General features: G+C 44.5%; 1 protein-coding gene across 1 annotated transcript in view; it reads right to left on the bottom strand.

Moving 5' to 3' along the window:
• The window catches only part of LOC134537516 (discoidin domain-containing receptor 2-like), a 228358-nt gene that overhangs the window by 146119 nt on the left and 68147 nt on the right, over positions 1 to 14092 (bottom strand). Inside the window, exon 3 of the mRNA XM_063378070.1 lies at positions 8748 to 8979. Within this exon, the coding sequence (XP_063234140.1) occupies positions 8748 to 8979 (232 nt within the window). The remainder of the gene's footprint in view (positions 1 to 8747; positions 8980 to 14092) is intronic.

The raw sequence follows: 14092 nt of genomic DNA, 5'->3' as shown, positions 1-14092 counted from the left end.
ATATCTTAGCTACACATTAATATACTTTAAAGAGTTTCCAAAGCAATCCTTATGGGAAATAAAAATTTAAAACTTAATGTGTGTAAAGTACAAAATTTTTCACATGTGCGGGGTAATTCCGATCATAGTTGGGGCTATTGCTGATCACTGACACTTACATGTTTTTCAGGTGCACTTTCCACAGATAAATTGTTTTTTAACCAGCAGCACATACACAAATCTCGTGAAACTACATTTTTTTTCATTTCTGGCACCGTATCCAGTCACCTTTTGGTGCACTCTGTTTGGGAAAATATCTTAAACCACAGAAGTCACAGGGAACATTTTCCTCGTCCTCGACCGAGATCTCAATGGAAGATTCTTCATCACTGGTAGAGAATATTTTTTTGATGACTTTCTTCTTTTTTGGCCTAGATGACATACTGGCTGTAGGTGTACTTTTCTCTCTTGAAAACTTATTTTTCTTTTTTTCAACTGCCTGTTTGACTCCTTCGTGAGATGTTAGGTGGCGTGGTTCAGGTTTCTTTCATGTATGTTTCCTAGTCTCACATTTCTGAGGTGTTGGCATTACTTATGCAATGGGTGACTCTTGTTTTCCAGCAGGAGACATTGTTTGAATGGATTCATTTGAGTTTTCTGGGGTATGTGGAATTGACAATAGACAAAAACACAAATTAAGCAATTTGCTTAATTTGTGTTTTTTGTAGTTTTTTTCTACAGACATACATGTGCTTAGCAATGGCGTATGTCCAAAAGCTTACATGAAGTCATAAAACATTCAAAGAGACATTAATTCAGGTAGGCCATAAAAAATTATTTCAAACAAAATTACATTATTATTTTTCAAAAGTAGCCTAATTAACGAATGAGAAGTTATGGCACGACCATTTATATCGTTTGTCACAGTAACAATAAGATGGAATTAACTGAAAGTATCTTAACACGTCAAGACGAGTGGTTTTACCAAGCAATAGTTTATGCTGATCCTAAACCAATAGGTAGGCTACCTATTAGCATTACGTAGGTTTAGTCAGATTTTATACAGCATAATTTTTAACTGTATATTTTACATGGTTATATTTTACATGGTTGCTTACTGAAATAATCGTTTCGTTGGTTAGTTTCGGCAACATTTTGCATAATGTTAATGATAATGACATCTGAATATTTTTTCTGAACTAAATATTAAAAAAACATTTCCTCAGCTCAGGCGGGGTTCGAACCCAAGCCGTCTAGATTCCGAGCCGCGCATTAATACCATTTCGACCACCGTAACAACTGTTACTACATTAACATTAAATGTAAATATTCACATTTTTGTTTAAAGAAAGACATTATTTAGCAAAATAGAAACAAAAATAGAACATGTTGCATTACTTTAACAAACATTAAAGGCAAAACTTAATTTTCCAGCAGATTTTATATGGTTTTTTCTGTTTACTTAACACATTTTTATTGACTTCATATGAGTTCTGCCACAATTCTACGATTTTTCAAATTAATTAATAAGTATAATCAAGTGATTAGTCTATTCTCAGTATCAGTGATCGAAATAGCCCCGAATTTAACCAAATTCGAATAAATTAGCCACCCTATAACCACTCAGAATTATGACAAAACTAAAATGTACGATAAAAAAGAAGTCTTGCAAGTAAACACACCTGATTAACCCACGGCGAAAAATTAGGTCGTTTAAGAGTTATGCCTTAATTTGTATAGCTAGAAAGTTTAATTTGGCTAAATTTTTCGGTTGTGGTACATACCTTCACCGAATAAATCCAACGTCGCAGCCGAATCTATGTAGCAATCGCAGACACATTACAATAAACTTCTTCCGCGACCCTTACCTAACAACTGTACACAACATGGCGAAGCCAATGCGCAAGATATGTGCGCAGTGTGACAAAACACTTGGTGTGTTCGGAATAGCCCCATGTTCGAAATAGCCCCGGGCTACCCTACTGTGTTACAACTATGACTTTTTTTCAGTTTTAGAAACATTTCGGAAAGAAAATTATAAGAATGTATTTTCTGGCACAGATTCCAGGCTATGGGGCGTAGTGCCGACCGACCTCTGACGTCACATCTGCCATCTTGGATTGTGACGTTACGGCGGATATTTGTGGTGTCAAATTTTCTTAGAATTCCTTAAATAAGACACGGAATTCCTCCATATTCCTATATTCATCCCTATTTCGAGGGAACTTTTCCCGTTTTGAGGGAAAATTTTCCATTATATTTCCTCAAAAAATCCAGCGGGGACGAATATTCTCAGAATGGGGCAATTTACCTCAGAATGTGCAGTTTTCCTCACAATGGGGTAGTTTTCCTCAGAGTGGGGAAATTTTCCTCAAAATTCCCAGCAGAGGTCATGGCCTTGACCTTGACCGTAAACTTAAAATATTCAGGTTTTGGACCAAAAATTACAAAAAAAAAAAAACAACCCAAATCGTATCCCTGTCATGATATCGTATCCAACCGATCGTATCCTTCCATATCCCACGACCGATCGCAGCCATAAGATAAGATCGTTTAACTCATGATATCGTATCCTTGAGATAAGATGATATCATTGTGACGAGACCGTACCACTGTGACAAGATCGTATCCTCGTGAAGAGATCGTATCCTCAAGACGAGATAGTATCCCTGTGACAAGAATGCATCCCTGAGACGTGATCGTATCTCTGGGTCGAGATCGTATCCCTGTGGTGAGATCTCATCCCTGTGGTAAGATTGAATCCCTGAGACGATCTCGTATCCCTGTGACGAGAACGTATCCCCATGACGAGATAGTATTCTCGTGACGAGATCGTATCTGTGTGAAGAGAACGTTTACCTGTGACGAGATCGTATCCCTGTCATGATATCGTATCCATGTCATGATATAGTATCTTTGTGACGAGATCGTATCCCTGTGATGAAAATGAATGCCTGTGATGCGATCGTATTTCTGTCATGAGATCGTATCCCTGTGGTGAGATTGTACCCCTGTTTTGAGATCGTATCCCTGTGACGATTTCGTATCCCTGTGCGAGAACTTATCTCTGTGATGAGTTTGTATTTTTTAATAAGGGATTTTTACCTTAAATTAACTTTTTGCATTGTTTATTATCGAACCAAGGACATGAATAGATCAAATTAATAATTATTTTAATAAACTATTTTTTTGATGATTTTTATAGTTTTTCCCGAATTTATAGGTCAATATTTACAGATTTTTAAAAGATGGCGGATATCACATTAATATCCAAATGTTGACAGGTTCTAGAATCCAAGATACCGAATGTGGTGTTAGTAAGATTTTTTACTAAAACTTTATGTAAAGTTAAATTAAGTGTTTTTTTTTAATTTTATTTTTAATTTACGTGTTTACTATCGCTGGGAATTGAATCGAGTACTGGAATGAATTAAGTTACTAATCATTTGAAGGCAGCAATTTTTTAAATATATTTTTGTCATAAATTAAAGTATTTCAAATATATAATCGAAGAAAAGGTCTGCTGGGGCTTTTGAGAAAAATTGCCCCACTCTGAGGAAAACTGCCCTACTCTGAGAACATGTGGTCACCCTGGATTTTTTTTCTTGGAAAAAAATGGGAAATTTTCCCTCATAAAGGGGATTATTCCCTCGAAATAGGAAATTTTCTAGGATTTCTAAGGAATTTTGAGTAATTTTTAAAGAATTAAGGGAAATTTGACACCAAAATGGCCGCCGTAACATCACAATCCAAGATGGAGGACATGACGTCAGAGTTCGGCCAGCACCACGCACCACAGCCTGGAACCTTTGCCAGAAAATACTACAGATAAGTTTCTCTGAGACTTAAAACTCAAATATTGAAAACACTCTAAAAGCTAGTTTGTCATTTATTTTCTTGTCACTAGTATTAATTAAGGCATTTTATTCTAAACATAGTCCTATATATCTTATTTAGAAATTATTGGGTCACAAATTTCCTCATCAAATATTTACTAAACGTTATTTTTGAACTGTGAAAGGTCACACTAGTGATCATAACTATGAACACTTGAGTGACATTTTTACAGCTATTAGATGAATATTTTCTTGAGAGAGTTAATTGTAAAACATGAACTGTAAGAGAACTCTAACAACGAATTGACTAACAAACCAACCCTAAAATGGCAGCAGTGAGAAGAAAATGAAATGAAAACGTGGCGCGTGTGCGACCGAGCACTTAAAGTCACTAATTTCCAAAATTTCCGTCCGTGTAAAGGCAAACCTTTTCCCAAGCGAACAACAGACAAACAACGACGATTTTTGTAAATATAACAATTATATTCATGTAAAATTACAGATATTTGTAAATCTGTACATTTACATGAAAACAACTTAATCAATTAAAAAGAATGTTTGCAGTAATACTGGGCTTGGATTATTACCCGGGTATTCATGCTTTGTGTTGTCACAGTACCTCCTACAGTTAAAGTTGTGTAAACAGTTCCTTGGATAGCTTTCCAGTATTAACTGCGCACATAATAAGCATAATACTGCAAAACAATGTCAAATTGTTGAATATTTATTTATCTTTTCCATGGTTTAGTAAAATTATTCTTGATTTAAACAACAATTAAAGTATAAAATTATGCGCCTGTTATCGTAAGGAATTATCTCGAAAAAAATATTTCATGGAGAAAAAATAACCGTAGCCATGTGTTATACAAAAATAATAATATATTTCATGTAGTATTACAAAATATTCCTTGGCAACTGTTTTCCAAAGGTATCTTTAGTAAAATACAGAATTTTTTTTCCTGTGTAACGTGTTTCTTTTGTGAACTCTTAAACTGATCGCACCGCCCTCCGCCGCGACCGGAACTAGCCCGTGGACTGCAGGCCGGAAAACGCTGCTGTGTTGGTGAAGGTAGTTGATGGGTATGGGTGGAGGAAGGACGGGGAGAGAAAGGAGATGGGTCGAAATTAATTACGTTATTGGTTCTCGCTTGCTGTGCCTCACCCTCCATCCATCCCCCGCCCCCCACCACTGCTAGTCACTGGTTCGCAAGCGCAGTGTCGTGAAACCAGCACCGAAAGGGGGGGAAAAAAATTTAAGAGTAGACGGGCGGTCGAGAGAAACTAAGGTCCCGGAAATAATTTTGTCCGGCCAAACTAGCCATTTCTTCATGAACAATTGTTGAAACCCCACTATATATATATAGTGTTTGTGTGTGAGTGAGTCTTTGAGTACTAGTCAGTGATGTGTAACATCTGACCTCGTTAACGAGCACATTCGAGTGTTTTCGGACATGAAATTTAACGTAAAATCCTTTAAAATAATGCCGAGCGTGATAAATGTACGCAAATTGTGTTTTCAAGTACATTTGTAGATCGAATCACAATTAGTTTGCGCACCCGCTGCTAGAATTTGCTGCCGGAGCAGCTACGTTGACTATCGAATTATTTTATTAGCAGAACAAAATTTTAAACTATTTAATGAAACGGCTCCAATAAAAACAATAGTGACTTGAATAAACACTATACCCCGGCTTTGTACATGATTTTAGACAAGAAATCTTATTAAAATACTGGCCATCTTGTTAAAATACAATAAACATTTAATACTGTTATAAAGTTTGTCTTTGCCGTTGTGAAATTTGCTTCTCGCCATCTGCCATAGACAGCACTACCGACTGCTACACATTTATTTCCGTTTCATTCACTAAATTACTCCAACCAAATGCCTTATACCGTCTACCGACCTCTCCCAGCCTGGTTAGGATGAACCATTCCGAGAAAGGCCTGCAGTGGAAGTTGCCCTGAACCTTAGGCTCAATGGTGGAAAAGTAGTTAGGTACAAAGGTAGGCCGACTGAACAACCAGCTCACAAAATAAAAGAAATAGAAATATGTTTTAAGGTTAACAAGGGGGTAATATATAAGTATAGGAAAAATAGAAACTAGCGCATTTTCAGACTACCATTTATATATGATATTAAAACAAACTTTGTGAGTATTACAGTATTACATAATTATTTATAAATATCTATAACCAATAAATAAATAGAGTATTATGAGTTACTTGTTACATTTGTTACCTTAAATTTTAAAAGATGGGGCCCCAAAACATTAAAAATAATAAGCGTTACTTTAATTCATTAATTTATGTTAGCAAAAAAAACAATAAAAACAAACGATGAAAATATTATAAAATAAATTTTGGTAGGTGGTCTACATGTTAAGCCGAAAACAACATGCTTCATGCGAAGTATGAAAACGAAGAATCACTTTCATGAACTCATGAGTAAGTGCATCCCGTAGCCGCCAGAAAAGGTGGAGGAGATCATCCTCCACTCGAAACAAGGGTTTACATGTTGTTCATAGCATGGCCGGCATAGGAAAAGTACTCCTGATCCATGACTCGTGGGCCGCCAATTGGCGGCTAACCAAACTTGAAATTACCGCATGGATACGGTAGATAAATTAGAGCAAAGAATTAACACTGTTATTTACATGATGGTCGCCAAAAAGAAGGAAGTCACCATAGATGGCATTACACAGTTAACAAAACATTGTCACAAATGCGCAATTTAAAGAATAGTTCCAAAAACAGAATAGCACACTGCCTTGACAAAAATATAATAATTAATTAAACTTTAAAATAATAAAAGGTGTTTAGAGTTCTTTTCTTTGATTCTTGATGCACTTAAATTAGATCATAATTATGTGATAATACATTACAATACAAATGGTTTAAACAAAACATACTTTCACTTAAAGACAAACATTACAAATAAATTACCCCCATAACAGAAAATATTAAAAATAAACCAGCGTTCAGTTTGCCGAAACAAAAAAAAAAATATATATATATAGACACAAAGTTAAGGAAAAACAAGTGTACGCCCAGCTAAATGCTGCAAAACGGCCCAACCGAGAACTAAGCTGTTACACATAAAAAATTCCAAAAAGCTCTAAACGTTACATTGGCCATAACAGGATGAGTGTAGTTTTGTCCGACAAACTTAGGTTACATGTTTAACAGGAAAAAAATAATTTGAAAACGAGTTATGTTCTATAAATAGCTTCCAAAGACTTAGGAAACCTTTTGACGTTAGAGCTAAACACCTCTCTTTTTTATTGCAAATAATAAATTAATTATTTAAAGTGAAACACTGAGCGTATTTTTAATGTTTAATTGAACGAAGTTCTACAACTACCGTAAAACTAATAGCTGTCATAATATTTTCTTTCTATTGAGATTATCACAAAATCAGAAAAATGTTTGGAAAAAATGTCACGATTTGGTTCCAAATCTCAGGTATAATTTAGCGCTAAGTTAACGTAACGAGGTTCCGTGTTTAACTCCACTAAGATTCGTCCTTGTCGCCATCCACACGATCGCTCCACAACTGCGTAATGTGTTTAACAATTGATGGCAACTGCTCCACACGAGAGCTGGATCGTCACAATATACTACTTCTAGTAAAGTTAAGGGAAAGATTACATGCATTAGAAATGTTTCATATTTGTATTGTATATTTTCCACGCAATTGTATAGGTTTCAAACGTCCATTACATGTTAAGGAATGTTCAAAAATATTTTTTACAGTGTACGGTTTGAGATACGGGGGCGTGACATCTGAAACTGCGTCAAATACACCAACTGTTGCTGAAAAAAAAAATTATATTGTGAAAATATTTATATTTGGTTCCTTTACGTTTTTGCATTCTAAACGGAAAAATGTTGAATGACACATATATTTATTATTTTTTTTATTTAATGGGCCTACCATATCAAAAAATCCGGGGTCATTAGATTCGATAAGAGATTATGAGGTGAGAATGAAGCATTTGCAGAATGAACAGGTGAATAAAACGGGAGAACCTCGAGAAAACCCACTGGCTAATCACGTCTGCTATATTTTCCAACATTAAAAGAAAATAATCCGAGATTGACCCACTGTATATTAAATTCGGATGCGAAGCGAGTTATCTGAACACTAAACCACTGTAGCCCCGAGATTCTGACGATACGTATTAGAAGTGCATGGAAAGATGGTAATTTTGGTTGTCACAATCAACACAGTGTTTCGGCAGCTTGGGAACAAAAATACCTGCTTTAACAAAGGACCTGAAATACTGCAATGTTTTCAAATTAAAATACAAAGGCACATTTTGGTGATTTGGATGCACACCTTACCCAAATCTGAGAGGTGGTTGGTTCTGATCGGGTGGTTTGTATTTTACATACGTAAGTCAAAAAATTGCTGGAGTTGTAACTAAACACTTAACATTACTATTACATATATAGCTAGGCTGTTGGCGAAGAATTAAAAAAAAAATCTTGGGAGAGGTGCCAAGTAGTAATGGCACACATATTTGTGGAGGCACTACTAGGTATATCACACATTTGTGAGATAACAGGATGCACGCATTTGTAGAGACATCATTTATGATACACATGTTGGTTGAGGTGCAGGGTATTGCACACATATTGGTGGGGACAACAGGCATGGTGCACATATTGGTGGAGGCTCTGGGTATGATGCAAAAACTGGTGCAGATGCCAGGTATGGCACACTTATTAGTGAAGTCGCCGGGTATGCGCACAACATGCACAAATTGGTGGAGGTGCTGGGTAAAGTGCATATATTGGTGGAGGCACCAGGTATGATACACATGATAACAGAGGAAAAAAGATATTTTGCCTGTATCTGTGGCGGCACCACTTAAGGTGGCTGTACCAGGTATGATGTATTGATGGAGGCACGAAGTATGGTGCACATACCTTTTTGCCATCCCAGCGGCTGTACTCCTTCCACTCGTGCAGGCCGGGTCGCCAGTACTCGAGCGTGTACTCCTCGGCGTATTCTTGGCCTCGGCCGTGGTCGTAGCGACCCTGCGTCTCCACGCCCGTCACCACGTGCACCTGGCCCAGGTCCACCTGCAGGAACTCCCGCACGCCGCTCTCCACCGGCAGTCGGGGGCACCAGGCGCCGCCCGTGCGCTCCGTCCTCAGCCTGCAAGCCGCCCCACCCGTCACCACGTGCACCTGTCCCAGGTCCACCTGCAGGAACTCCCGCACGCCGCTCTCCACCGGCAGTCGGGGGCACCAGGCGCCGCCCGTGCGCTCCGTCCTCAGCCTGCAAGCCGCCCCACCCGTCACCACGTGCACCTGTCCCAGGTCCACCTGCAGTTACTCCCGCACGCCGCTCTCCACCGGCAGTCGGGGGCACCAGGCGCCGCCCGTGCGCTCCGTCCTCAGCCTGCAAGCCGCCCCACCCGTCACCACGTGCACCTGGCCCAGGTCCACCTGCAGGAACTCCCGCACGCCGCTCTCCACCGGCAGTCGGGGGCACCAGGCGCCGCCCGTGCGCTCCGTCCTCAGCCTGCAAGCCGCCCCACCCGTCACCACGTGCACCTGGCCCAGGTCCACCTGCAGGAACTCCCGCACGCCGCTCTCCACCGGCAGTCGGGGGCACCAGGCGCCGCCCGTGCGCTCCGTCCTCAGCCTGCAAGCCGCCCCACCCGTCACCACGTGCACCTGGCCCAGGTCCACCTGCAGGAACTCCCGCACGCCGCTCTCCACCGGCAGTCGGGGGCACCAGGCGCCGCCCGTGCGCTCCGTCCTCAGCCTGCAAGCCGCCCCACCCGTCACCACGTGCACCTGGCCCAGGTCCACCTGCAGTTACTCCCGCACGCCGCTCTCCACCGGCAGTCGGGGGCACCAGGCGCCGCCCGTGCGCTCCGTCCTCAGCCTGCAAGCCGCCCCACCCGTCACCACGTGCACCTGGCCCAGGTCCACCTGTAGGAACTCCCGCACGCCGCTCTCCACCGGCAGTCGGGGGCACCAGGCGCCGCCCGTGCGCTCCGTCCTCAGCCTGCAAGCAGCCCCGCCCGTCAACACGTGCACCTGGCCCAGGTCCACCTGCAGGAACTCCCGCACGCCGCTCTCCACCGGCAGTCGGGGGCACCAGGCGCCGCCCGTGCGCTCCGTCCTCAGCCTGCAAGCAGCCCCGCCCGTCACCACGTGCACCTGGCCCAGGTCCACCTGCAGTTACTCCCGCACGCCGCTCTCCACCGGCAGTCGGGGGCACCAGGCGCCGCCCGTGCGCTCCGTCCTCAGCCTGCAAGCCGCCCCACCCGTCACCACGTGCACCTGGCCCAGGTCCACCTGTAGGAACTCCCGCACGCCGCTCTCCACCGGCAGTCGGGGGCACCAGGCGCCGCCCGTGCGCTCCGTCCTCAGCCTGCAAGCAGCCCCGCCCGTCACCACGTGCACCTGGCCCAGGTCCACCTGCAGGAACTCCCGCACGCCGCTCTCCACCGGCAGTCGGGGGCACCAGGCGCCGCCCGTGCGCTCCGTCCTCAGCCTGCCAGCCGCCCCACCCGTCACCACGTGCACCTGGCCCAGGTCCACCTGCAGGAACTCCCGCACGCCGCTCTCCACCGGCAGTCGGGGGCACCAGGCGCCGCCCGTGCGCTCCGTCCTCAGCCTGCAAGCCGCCCCACCCGTCACCACGTGCACCTGGCCCAGGTCCACCTGCAGGAACTCCCGCACGCCGCTCTCCACCGGCAGTCGGGGGCACCAGGCGCCGCCCGTGCGCTCCGTCCTCAGCCTGCAAGCAGCCCCGCCCGTCACCACGTGCACCTGGCCCAGGTCCACCTGCAGGAACTCCCGCACGCCGCTCTCCACCGGCAGTCGGGGGCACCAGGCGCCGCCCGTGCGCTCCGTCCTCAGCCTGCAAGCCGCCCCACCCGTCACCACGTGCACCTGGCCCAGGTCCACCTGCAGGAACTCCCGCACGCCGCTCTCCACCGGCAGTCGGGGGCACCAGGCGCCGCCCGTGCGCTCCGTCCTCAGCCTGCAAGCAGCCCCACCCGTCACCACGTGCACCTGGCCCAGGTCCACCTGCAGGAACTCCCGCACGCCGCTCTCCACCGGCAGTGGGGGGCACCAGGCGCCGCCCGTGCGCTCCGTCCTCAGCCTGCAAGCAGCCCCACCCGTCACCACGTGCACCTGGCCCAGGTCCACCTGCAGGAACTCCCGCACGCCGCTCTCCACCGGCAGTCGGGGGCACCAGGCGCCGCCCGTGCGCTCCGTCCTCAGCCTGCAAGCCGCCCCGCCCGTCACCACGTGCACCTGGCCCAGGTCCACCTGCAGGAACTCCCGCACGCCGCTCTCCACCGGCAGTCGGGGGCACCAGGCGCCGCCCGTGCGCTCCGTCCTCAGCCTGCAAGCCGCCCCACCCGTCACCACGTGCACCTGGCCCAGGTCCACCTGCAGGAACTCCCGCACGCCGCTCTCCACCGGCAGTCGGGGGCACCAGGCGCCGCCCGTGCGCTCCGTCCTCAGCCTGCAAGCCGCCCCGCCCGTCACCACGTGCACCTGGCCCAGGTCCACCTGCAGGAACTCCCGCACGCCGCTCTCCACCGGCAGTCGGGGGCACCAGGCGCCGCCCGTGCGCTCCGTCCTCAGCCTGCAAGCCGCCCCACCCGTCACCACGTGCACCTGGCCCAGGTCCACCTGCAGGAACTCCCGCACGCCGCTCTCCACCGGCAGTCGGGGGCACCAGGCGCCGCCCGTGCGCTCCGTCCTCAGCCTGCAAGCCGCCCCGCCCGTCACCACGTGCACCTGGCCCAGGTCCACCTGCAGGAACTCCCGCACGCCGCTCTCCACCGGCAGTCGGGGGCACCAGGCGCCGCCCGTGCGCTCCGTCCTCAGCCTGCAAGCCGCCCCACCCGTCACCACGTGCACCTGGCCCAGGTCCACCTGCAGGAACTCCCGCACGCCGCTCTCCACCGGCAGTCGGGGGCACCAGGCGCCGCCCGTGCGCTCCGTCCTCAGCCTGCAAGCCGCCCCACCCGTCACCACGTGCACCTGTCCCAGGTCCACCTGCAGGAACTCCCGCACGCCGCTCTCCACCGGCAGTCGGGGGCACCAGGCGCCGCCCGTGCGCTCCGTCCTCAGCCTGCAAGCAGCCCTCGCCCTCGCACCTCACCCTGCGCTCAACCAGCCAGTGCAGGTGTCTCTGCGATGCATGTCCTCTGGATCCTAGCAGCTTCCAAAACACTTGGGTACAAACTTTTTACTAACTGTTTAAAGTTTTTTATTAATTTTCCCTTATATAAATATTAATGAATCACGTTATAAACGTTTCCGCTGTTCATAAGTACCTCAAAAATATAAAAACTTACTTTATTTACTTTCCAAGTAAGATAAAAAATTATTACTGTAAGAATAATGTATACAAAACCCCAACATATCTTAAAGAATAACAATTAAGGGTTTTAGTCAACTAGGTTGAAGGTAAGAACAATTTTTTTTTCCTTCGCTTGAAACTATGATAAAACTCAGGAAATAATTTTAACTTTTGGTCAAGTCTGGTTACTGGTGTATTACAAGTAAATATAATTAGAATACTTTTCTGTAAATTTCCAAAAAAACCTTTTAACCCCTACGGTTAGGGGAACCATAGATAACTTGAACGTCTGCAGTTAAAAAATCTTCTACGAAATTATACTAAAAGGGAGTTGTAATAAGCAAAGGCACATTCAGCTGAAATCTCTATGACGGGGAGGAAGATCCAGGTTACCTTACACAAATAAACAATAAAATAAATATTAAAATTTAATAAATTCTTAAAATGAAAATTGCGAGGATAAGTTACAAATCTATCAACTTCAGCGGTGTTTCCTTTCCACTTTGGATAAAACGGGGTCAGTTGCCTTCCCTTGCTCCTCCTGGGATACGCCCTTAGTAATCATTAGACCATTTACTCCCTGAAATAACCACTTAATTTCAGAAACTCCATGAAAACATTTCTCTAAAAGTAGAGCCTATTAGTATAGAAAATTGAAGGTCTTTAATTTTGTCAAAAACGTCATTTGGCTATTATGTGATTTATTTCATTCTACAATCTCTCTCTTATTTAATCGCTTCTATCGTTGGTTACCTTTTAATACAAGTTGATTTATGGGACTGAATACGTTATGTGGTTCATGTGAAAATGTGCTTAGTGCTTTAAGCAGTTTTGACTTTTAATCCTCTGAACTATAATTTTAGAGAGATAATTTTATTTGGTAATTTTCAGTCGATGAATGATTGCATAATTTAGAAACCGGCATAATTATCTTTAATTTAATTAGCATTTAATCTATGGGAAGTGGTTTGGAATTTACTTTAATCCAGGATGTCATTTCATCTAAGATTTTCTGTGATAATCAGTGTGAGGTTTAACGCTAAAATAACCTAAAACGTCTAGCTATCTATATCCCTTGCCGCTTAGGTACGAGTAGGCAATGATGATTCAAATGACTTTATTTTATTTAGAAAAAGCCTCTTTGGTACGAATCTAATTTGGTGCCGCCTAAATAAAGAAGCGGTTTATTTATTTTGTGCGAGTTATTTTCTTGCACTCTTGAGCGCCATAACGAAACAATTAAATTTATTTTCTATGAGCTCAAATCTGCTAACTCTTTAAACAAAGGGAATTTTGACAACCTCCACGATATTTATTTCTGGGATGAAATACAAGAGGCTTTGTGGACACTCGCCGCCGCGCGAGTGATGCACGCCTCGAACCACTTCAGTTCTATTTCGGTTCTGCCGAGTAGGGAGTGTGCTTTCTCTCTCTGTTTCTGTCCAGGACGTCATCTGCCCAGATGTCGATTATTGACAGAGAGAGAGAGAGAGAGACCTGCACACCAAAACACACACACACTCATGCCCCAGAAACCTCTGTCTGGTCTGTGGATAACCGCACGGCCAAAATCAGATTAATGCTGCCAGCGACGTGTTTAATTAACACTCTTGCGCCTGCAGTTCCCGTGTTTCTACTGCGGTCCAGTGTTGCAAATCAATTAACAAGTTCTGACCCTCATGATGATAGAATTAAATCACCCTTTCTGATAGGTTTGGTTCCTCCTTTCATACCTAAAGTTGTATGGTTTCCTATAAATTAATTTTTATTAGGAAATAAAACGTATCTTCAGGTTTAATGTAGATTTGACTAGCTTCCCAACGGTTCAATAACAATTCTTGAAAGAAAGTTAACTCTTATTTAAACTCCTGTTCACTGAATTCTTTTTTTTTTGTCAACGCCTGTGGTATTAAAGTGTTTACATTAATAT

The sequence above is a fragment of the Bacillus rossius genome, chromosome 1 (genome assembly GCF_032445375.1).
Source record: "Bacillus rossius redtenbacheri isolate Brsri chromosome 1, Brsri_v3, whole genome shotgun sequence".
Taxonomy (NCBI): Eukaryota; Metazoa; Arthropoda; class Insecta; order Phasmatodea; family Bacillidae; genus Bacillus; species Bacillus rossius.
Note: the sequence above shows the minus strand (reverse complement) of the source record. Positions and strands in the feature narration are given on the sequence as shown.